General features: G+C 45.5%; 1 protein-coding gene across 1 annotated transcript; it reads left to right on the top strand.

Moving 5' to 3' along the window:
- The first annotated feature begins 223 nt into the window (after nucleotides 1–223).
- LOC122939443 (nucleolar transcription factor 1-B-like) lies at nucleotides 224–6,487 on the top strand. Its single transcript, XM_044295513.1, has 9 exons — nucleotides 224–254; nucleotides 4,671–4,846; nucleotides 5,491–5,574; nucleotides 5,684–5,839; nucleotides 5,938–6,002; nucleotides 6,070–6,157; nucleotides 6,188–6,205; nucleotides 6,280–6,387; nucleotides 6,479–6,487. The coding sequence occupies exons 1-9, from the start codon at nucleotides 224–226 to the stop codon at nucleotides 6,485–6,487; spliced, it is 735 nt and encodes a 244-aa protein (XP_044151448.1).
- The last annotated feature ends 3,723 nt before the right edge of the window (nucleotides 6,488–10,210 follow it).

Raw genomic sequence — 10,210 nt, 5'->3', positions numbered from 1 at the left:
TACAACATGACGCACATCCCCATGTACCTGCAGAGGGCGCTGTGGTCACATGGTGGCGATACATGGGTGATTGATATCCCTTGAGTTTATATAGACAGATAGTGGTGTGTTGTGTGCCCATACCTCCACTCCTAACTTGGCATCTTCCATCTTACAGAGTCTCCTGGACTCTGCCCGGTAAAGGATGAACAGGGAAGTTGGTGACGAACAACCCAACACCAGCATGGCTGCCCCTAGTGATCAAGGCAAAGAAGGTAGGCTTTGGCTTTGACCCTAATCTCCTTCTCCAGTCCACCGCCAGCAGGGCTGGTTTTAGACAAAATGTGGCCCTGGGTAAAATCAAGAGGGGGCCCACATCTTGTAATGTGCTAAAAACACAGTCCGACACCCCCGCCGATCAGCTGTTTGAGATGATGGTGCGTGCTGCTCACTGCTGCTGTCCCATAGACATACAGCAGCAGAGCAGGAAGAGAGATGGCACGGGCACACAGCGCATGCCGTCTCCTCAAACAGCTGATCGGCGGGAGTGCTCAGAACAGGAGGTTGCAGTGATGTCATTGCGGCTTCTTGCTCTGTTCTAATGCCTCAGGCTTGTGATGTTGGCAGGGCTGTGGAGTCGGAGTCCAGGAGTCAAGTTTGGGTACCTGGAGTTGGAGTCAGCAAAAATTTAAATTGGAATTAAAAAAGCAAGTTTAAATGTCCCAATCACAAAAAGTTATCATTAATTGCGTCACGTTACCGCAAAACGGACACATTAACCACTTCAACCCCGCTAGCTGAAACCCCCTTCATGACCAGGCCACTTTTTACACTTCTGCACTACACTACTTTCACCGTTTATCGCTCGGTCATGCAACTTACCACCCAAATGAATTTTACCTCCTTTTCTTCTCACTAATAGAGCTTTCATTTGGTGGTATTTCATTGCTGCTGACATTTTTACTTTTTTTGTTATTAATCGAAATTTAACGATTTTTTGGCAAAAAAATGACATTTTTCACTTTCAGCTGTAAAATTTTGCAAAAAAAACTACATCCATATATAAATTTTTCACCAAATGTATTGTTCTACATGCCTTTGATAAAAGAAAAATGTTTGGGCAAAAAAAAAAAAATGGTTTGGGTAAAAGTTATAGCGTTTACAAACTATGGTACAAAAATGTGAATTTCCGCTTTTTGAAGCAGCTCTGACTTTCTGAGCACCTGTCATGTTTCCTGAGGTTCTACAATGCCCAGACAGCACAAACACCCCACAAATGACCCCATTTCGGAAAGTAGACACCCTAAGGTATTCGCTGATGGGCATAGTGAGTTCATAGAACTTTTTATTTTTTGTCACAAGTTAGCGGAAAATGATGATTTTTATTTAATTTTTTTTTTTCTTACAAAGTCTCATATTCCACTAACTTGCGACAAAAAATAAAAAATTCTAGGAACTCGCCATGCCCCTCACAAAATACCTTGGGGTGTCTTCTTTCCAAAATGGGGTCACTTGTGGGGTAGTTATACTGCCCTGGCATTCTAGGGGCCCTAATGTGTGTGAAGAAGTTTGCAATCAAAATCTGTAAAAAATGGCCGGCGAAATCCGAAAGGTGCACTTTGGAATATGTGCCCCTTTGCCCACCTTGGCAGCAAAAAAGTGTCACACATGTGGTATCGCTGTACTCAGGAGAAGTTGGGGAATGTGTTTTGGGGTGTCATTTTACATATAACCATGCTGGGTGAGAGAAATATCTTGGCAAAGACAACTTTTCCAATTTTTTTATACAAAGTTGGCATTTGACCAAGATATTTTTCTCACCCAGCATGGGTATATGTAAAATGACACCCCAAAACACATTCCCCAACTTCTCCTGAGTACGGCGATACCACATGTGTGACACTTTTTTGCAGCCAAGGTGGGCAAAGGGGCACATATTCCAAAGTGCACCTTTCGGATTTCGCAGGCCATTTTTTACACATTTTGATTTCAAACTACTTCTCACACATATGGGCCCCTAAATTGCCAGGGCAGTATAACTACCCCACAAGTGACCCCATTTTGGAAAGAAGACACCCCAAGGTATTCCGTGAGGGGGCATGGCGAGTTCCTAGAATTTTTTATTTTTTGTCGCAAGTTAGTGGACTATGAGACTTTGTAAGGAAAAAAGAAAAAAAAAGAAAAATCATCATTTTCCGCTAACTTGTGACAAAAAATAAAAAATTCTAGGAACTTGCCGTGCCCCTCACGGAATACCTTGGGGTGTCTTCTTTCCAAAATGGGGTCACTTGTGGCGTAGTTATACTGCCCTGGCATTCTAGGGGCCCAGATGTGTGAGAAGAAGTTTGCAATCAAAATCTGTAAAAAATGGCCTGTGAAATCCGAAAGGTGCTCTTTGGAATATGTGCCCCTTTGCCCACCTTGGCAAGGTAATTTGCATATTTTAAAAGCTTGTTTTAAACAAAATCTACTGGACCAAAATGATTAATTAGATTATGTAGCCATAAAGGTTTAGTGGGGTGACAGCAGCCCTGCGCACAGTCACGCATATATGCGTCATCTCGCGAGACGCGAGATTTCCTGTGAACGCGCGCACACAGGCGCGCGCGCTCACAGGAACGGAAGGTAAGCTGGTAGCAAGGTAATTTGCATATTTTAAAAGCTTGTTTTAAACAAAATCTACTGGACCAAAATGATTAATTAGATTATGTAGGCATAAAGGTTTAGTGGGGTGACAGAAGCCCTTTAAGTGACTGTGAAGGAGCATGCTTTTCATATGCTTCACGCACAGTTAAGGAGCGGCAACACTTATACTTTCCATTGTGTTGTGTTCCGCTGTTACAAGGAACGCAGCGCCCATGGTTAGCCTCGCCTCACACTGATAACTGATCAAGTAAATATGTTTTTTGCAGGACTAGAGACACTGGTATCAGTGACGGGAAAGGGTGGTCAATAGTTCAAGACAGAAGCTGTAAACCATCAGAAAAACTGCCGTCATTCAGCTAAGGCGATAAAAACGTGTAAACTCAGATTGTTCGCTTAAACTTTAAACAGGACTATGGGATTCTACTGGGGAAATCATGTTTTACAATAAATGCCCCTACCCAAATACATTTGCATATTAAAGACACAGGAGTTGGAAGTACCAAACACTGAGGAGTCGGAGCATTTCTCTACCGACTCCACAGCCCTGGATGTTGGACCGCTATGGGTGCGCACCCCTTTATGGGTAGTGAAATGGCACCCTAGGCGGATGACTACCCTCCCTTATCCATCATCCTGGCCCTAAGGCCTCACGCACACAGCCGGTGTGCGGCCGTTCCGTGCTTTGGGGGCCCCAATTTGCAAACCCCAATGCACAGGCAACGTCCGTGTGGCGGTCGGGACGGATCGAGACCCATTTAACTTGAATGGGTCTGTGATCCGTCCGCTCCACAAAAAAATAGAACATGTTCAATTTTTTTGCAGTGCGGAGGCACGGACAGAAACACTGCAGAAGCCCTCCGTAGGGCTTCTGTGGGGTTTCGTGCCTCTGTTCCTCACCACAGCTCCAGATTGCAGACCCATTCAAGTAAATGGGTTTGCATCCGTGATGCGGGGAGCACACGGCCAATGCCCGCATATTGAGGAACCGTTGTTTGGCCATTGTCTGAAATGGCCGTGTGCATGAGGCCTAATTCAGAGCACATTACTACAGGAGTTATAACAGAAGAGGACTATAACTCCCAACATAGCTAAGCCATTATTATTTAATATCAGAGAACATTTCAGGGAGACGTATAGGAGGATGGGACTACAACTCCCAGAATGTCCAAGCCGTTATTATGTATTATTAGAGTACATTACAAGAGGAGGTATAAGAGAAGACTACAACTCCCAGCATGTCCAAGCAGTTATTATGTAATATCAGAGTACATTATAAGAGAAGGTATCCAACTCCCAGCATATCCAGGGTGTTGCAATGTACCCTGATATTATATAATAATGGCATGGACATGCTGAGAGTTGTAGTACTCTCCTCTTATACCTCTTCTTATAATGTACTCTGATATTACATAAAAATCTGGACATGCTGGGAGTTTTAGTCCTCTCGTCATACCTGTTCTTGTAATATACTCTGATATTACATAAAAGGAGGTATAAGGGGAGAGGACTACAACTCCCAGCATTTCCCTGGCAATTACATTGAATCCATACTTCTTCACATGCTTGGATGGTCTTCTTCTTCTTCACTTTACTGCACTACTGAGCTCCATCTCCTGTTCTGGTCACATGATGGTGAGGTCATCACAGGTCCTTCATCACCTCTTCTCAGCTGAGCTCCGCCTCCTGGTCACATGATGGTGAGGTCATCACATGTCCTTCATCCCCTCTTCTCTGCTGAGCTCCGCCTCCTGTTCTGGTCACATGATGGTGAGGTCATCGCAGGTCCTCAGCTGAGCCTCACAGGTCCTGTCAGCACTGTGGTAACGATTTATTTTAAATGTGAGGGAGGGGACCTTAAACTGCATTGTAAAGTGCAGCTATTCAGCTGTCCGCCCGTTTGCTTCCTCGATGTTCAGCTGAACAGCAGCACTGAAGTAGGGGCCCGCTTAGACAATGGGTGCCCTGGGCAATTGCCCAGTTTTCCGCCCCTAACGCCGGCCCTGACCGCCAGCCTTGTTCTCTACATTGTCTCGGTTCCCTGACAGATCAATGGTCCCAGGAGGACATGCTCACTCTCCTGGAAACCATGAAGTCCATTCTGCCCAGCCAGGACAGTTTAAAGTTCAAAACCACAGAGTCTCAACTTGACTGGAACAAGCTGGCCTTCAAGAATTATACGGGACCCGTGTGTCGTCAAAAGTGGATTGAGATCTCAACTAAGGTGAGAGGTTGTGCCAGCTCATGTGGTTTAGGCCTCATGCAGTCCGAAAAACACAGATACTGGCTGTGCGCATTCCGCATTTAGCGGATTCTCATGTCCTCCCCTTTGTTAGAAATGCCTGTTGTCTGCAAAATAGACAATAGGACCTGTTCTGCTTTTTTTGGCAGGGACATACAGATGCAGACAGCACGCTGTGTGCTGTCTATCTTTTGTGGCCCCATTGAAATGAATACGTCTGCGTCCGATCCACAAAAATGTGCATAGGATGCGGACCAAAACTACGGTCGTGTGCATGAGGCCTCGTAGTCTACATATTTCCGTACTGTGGCTGATGCCTATTCACATTGACATTCTGCCAATGAACATCATGGAGGCCACCATTTTCCTGGGTGATGGTACCTTCCTCCTTGTAGTCTAATTTACAGCAGTTATGTTAGGTTGGTAGATGCCAGCTAGAGGTTCTGTCATTATAGCCTTAGTAAGACTCCAGCAGAAGGCACTATGCTTCCTGTATGACTTCCCAGAATGCCAGCGTTGAATCTAGACTCTGGAGCAATGTGCTTCAGGCTAGTTAGTATTCTGTATAATGAATATCTACAGGCAATTTACTAACAAACATTGTTGCTCCCCCTGTATCCCTTTAGGTGAGGAAGTTCCGCACTCTCTCAGAAGTTATTCAAAGTGCAGAAGAACATGTGAAGAACAAATATAAAGGAAAAAAACTGAAGGTCAGTAGCGGTGTAGGTCATCAAATGCTGGTCTGATGGTGACTTGCTCAAATTCCAAGCCATGGCCCCAATGTTGCAAGACATATTAACCCTTAATATTACTTTTCAGAAACACCCCAAATTCCCCAAGATTCCCCTCACATCCTATATGCGCTACTTTGTGGAGAACAGGGCCAAATACGCTAAGCTACATCCAGAGATGGGCAACGTGGACCTAACCAAGATGCTGTCCAAAAAGTATAAAGAGTTACCAGAGAAAAGGAAGGTATTTTAAGATTCCTAGATAAGTGGCGGGCTTGTGTAGATGTGGGCAGATTTGTTACTCTGGTTTGACCCAATATATCCACCCCATTTCCTTTCCAGATGAAATATAGTCAGGATTACCAGAGAAAGAAGCAAGAATTTAAGAGGAACCTGGCAAAATTCAGGTGGGTCATGTGGAGGTATCTCTGGATAGTTAAGAGTTCACCATCTGATCCTCACTAATGTTCACAGGGAGGAGCACCCAGACCTCATGCAGGCTACAAAGAAAACAGACGTCCCTGAAACACCAAAAACAGCTGAAGAAATCTGGCAGCGGACTGTAATTGGAGACTTCCTGGCCCGGTTTAAGGTAAGGAGGGTCAGGCTGGTCAAAGTTTTAAAGCTTAGTGACCCTCAAAGGCTATTTGTTCTTGCCATATTGTCTTCACATTTACATTTTAGAATAACCGAGCTAAAGCTATCACGTGCATGGAGTCCACTTGGTTGAACATGGAAGAAAATAAGAAGATCATATGGATTAAAAAAGCTGAAGACCAGAAACTATCTGAGGTAATCGAGAAGAAAAAAAATAATAATGAAGGTTCTTGGAAAGCCTATAGATAGTATGACTACTTAACTGGGCCTTTTCCCATCTGGATAGATGTTGTAACGGATCTCCTAACTCTTACAAGAGCTAGGCGTTATAGCCAGGGGAGTATACAGTGTATAGCAATCCCCATACACATGAGACGAGGCTCTATGTCGAATGTAAAACAGGAACTCTTTATTGAACACACAAACATTGACTAATACACATTTTCCAACAAGGTTACCACCCCCGTGGACCTGGTTGGGAACTTAGGACATGAAAAAGTCTCCCATAACAAGCCAGGACCATCAAACTCCTCTCCCTCTGGCTTGGCATGCTCAGCTGTCCTGGGTAGGTACTGTGCCCCATACCACCAGAGCGCCTGGTAGGCATCTTCCAGCCACAGCTCCTGCCATGCTAGGTGTTCCAATTCCTTTACTCATTCCTCCCGGGCTGCTCTCCCAGGAAGGGCATCCGCAGGGCTACTCGCTTCTGCAATCGATGGGCTTCCGTGGGGAGTCTCTCGTCCCGCAGATACTGCACAATACCCAGTGCCTGGTACCAGATGCCTTTGCGGGCTGTATCTCGGTCATCCATGACACCCTCATCGTACTCCACTGCTGTTTCCATTGTGCTGTAGCCAGGGGCGCTGTACGGATACTAGCGTTGCCCTCAATATGTTCCACAAAGGTGTCTCCGAGCTGCTCCTCCTCGCACTAGGACACCATCCCACTGCTACCACCAATGTAACGGATCTCCTGGCACCCCGACCGGGTACCTCCGTTGATAGATGCTCCTAGTGCTTCCCGAGGACTCCAAGCACTCCGCTCTACACCAGAATCACCACAGGAACAGCTCTTACAAGAGCTAGGAGTTATAGCCAGGGGAGTATACACGTATAGCAATCCCCATACACATGAGACGAGGCTCTATGTTGAATGTAAAACAGGAACTCTTTATTGAACACACAAGCATTGACTTATACACATTTTCCAACAAGGTTACCACCCCTGTTGACCTGGTTGGGAACTGAGGACATGACCTAGTAGCCAATCCTTTACAGCTTTACAGTTTAAACACTCCCATACAAAATCCTTCCCACTGCCTGTGATACAATTACCTTACACAATGGGTTGATGTAATTATCAAGGCAGGAGAACACATAGTTTTAAACAATGTCTTCTGTCCTGGAGACAGCCGAGGAGTAATTCAATTATCTCTCAAGACAAAGAGAAATCGCCAATACACACGTGGGGACAATAGGACAGACATCACTATTCAAATATACAATGTCCCAACCTTTACAGTAAATATAGACATTTAACATATCCCCAGATGGCTTGGATCTGAGCGCTCAATATATCCAAACAGCGCTCAGATGCCACAAACATAGTCAAATCGCCATGGGGTTTAAGTTTAGCATGGGCTGATGAGAGGGCCCATAATCCTGGGGCAAGAGGCTGGCAACCAGGCTTCTCCAGCACCCAGTGACGAGGTTGGTTTTGCCACAGATGTGCTATTATAGGGGTTAAAAGCTTTGTCTAGGAACACATGGTTTCCCCAGTCGTCTCCATGACACCACATCCTGAGACTGTCTTCCTCTGATAGGACAAGAAAAAACACAGAGAGGTTTAAAACCCCACCCCTTCCCTCCATCACCAGTGTTTTTTTCCTGTCCCATCAGGATAGGAAGCAGGAGAGGTGTATGGAGGCTCTATACGGGCCCACCTGTATAACGAGTTCAGATCCGTAGGTTCGGCTCTCCCTCCTCCCCACATGGCCTGAGTTCGGACGCAAGCGGTTGCACTCCCTGCAAGGATCCCCTCTGCGGCGGTCCAGGGGATTTCATGCAGAGGGGAAAGAAGATGTCGGCCGGAGCGGCACTGAGATGTGTTCCCTCCGGTTGCCGGTGCATGATGTCAGACGCTCGGGGTGGAGCCGGATGTCATGACGTCATCCTCGAGCGCTTCAGGTCCTGGTAGGGTAAATAAGCACATAAAAACCCACAGGACCAGCATAATGGCATCCCGTCAGCGTCTGTCTATCACCCAGAGAGCCATCACTGGGACTTTGGTGAACGGGAGCAAGCATGAGTGCCCCCATCACGCCGGGCTCTGGAGCCGAGCCTGCATCAAATCCAGGAGCCGTGAGTAGCCTGACATCAGGCACATGGTGTTCACTTATTTCCCTGGTTAGCTGATCCTTCTCTCCCTTATATTTCCAGGGAGAAAAGAATTCTGCTTCTGCTCCTAAGAAAACAAGGAGATGTGGAATATATTATAAGCGGTTGCCTGGGGCTAAACCCTTATGTAAGGAATGTACTTCCAATGTCGTGAAAGCCAAATCCTCTAGTTTTCTTGAAGATATCAGAACACTAGTCAAGGAGGAGGTTCAGTCCACTTTAGCGTCTAGGGGCCCAGCTCCCGCTAGGATTCCTCCTCAAAGCATCCGTGATACTCGCAATCTGGTTTCCAACTCAGACTCCGAGGTGTTAGAAGGCTCAGACTCTGAATCTATGCAAAAACCATATGTATCTTCAGATGAAGACAATGAATATAAAAGATATTTATTCAATCCAGATGACATTAAGGAGCTCATAAAAGCTATCAGAGCTACGATACAAATGGAGGTGCCAAAAAAAACTAAAACGGCACAGGAAGAAATATTTGGCGGGCTGGGGGAAAATAGAAATTCTGTATTCCCGATGCCAGATAATGTGCAAAAATTCATCAAATCGGAATGGGAAAAAACAGCCAGGGTTTTTTTTATTCCCAGAGGGATTAAGAGGCGATATCCTTTTAGTGTTTAAGATTGCACAGATTGGGAATCTATCCCCAGAGTGGACGCCCCAGTAGCAAAGGTTGCAAGACATACTGCCCTACTCTTTGAAGATTCGGCACAACTTAAGGATCCCATGGACAGGAAGGCTGAAAGCCTTCTAAGGAAAAACTGGGAGGCTACAGCAGCCCTTCTTAAACCTGGGGTAGCCTCTACATGCATAGCCAGAACCTTAAATTTATGGTTAGAACAACTAGAAAATTCACCTGGTCAATAAAACACTGCAGGATCAAATCCTTGAAAGTATTCTCCTGTTAAAAATGGCAACCAGCTTTTTAGCGGACGCAGCTGCGAAATCCGTGGAACTCTCAGACCGTACGGCCGTCTTATCCAACATGGCAAGGCGGGCTTTATGGCTTTAGGCTTGGTCTGGGGATATGTCCTCCAAAAACAAGCTTATTTCCCTCCCTTTCCAAGGCCAATATGTATTTGGACCAGACCTAGACAAAATTCTAGATTTGACAGAAGAAAAATATAGGTCGAAAAGACAAAATTTTCGTGACCGACCGTATCAAACGTAAAATAAGAGGAATAAAGGAAAAACCAGGAGATGGAGTTACGCAAAAGGGGGAAGAGGAAGGAAATTTCTTTTCAACCCCAACAGAGGAGAATCCTCCCCTACTAACCCCAAACAATGACGCCAGACAGGTGGGGGGGGGGGGACTCAGCTCCTTTCTGAAAACATGGGAGCAAGTAACATCAAACACATGGGTAATAGATTTCATAAAAGAGGGTTACAGGACAGAGTTAGATTCTTCCCCTCCACAAAAATTTGGAATCACCACCCTTCCCCCCTCTCAGCTATGTACCTTAAAAGAAGACATAAAAGATTCACTAAACTTAGCCGCAATAGAACTGGTCCTGAAAAAATCAGCCAGGACAGGGCCATTACTCCCGTTTATTCATAATAATAAAAAAACTAACGGGAAATCGCGGGTCATAATAAACTTAAAACCCTTGAACAAA

Source organism: Bufo gargarizans, chromosome 5 (genome assembly GCF_014858855.1).
Source record: "Bufo gargarizans isolate SCDJY-AF-19 chromosome 5, ASM1485885v1, whole genome shotgun sequence".
Lineage (NCBI taxonomy): Eukaryota > Metazoa > Chordata > Amphibia > Anura > Bufonidae > Bufo > Bufo gargarizans.
The sequence above is the reverse complement of the archived record's forward strand: the minus strand, read 5'-3'. Positions and strand labels throughout refer to the sequence as shown.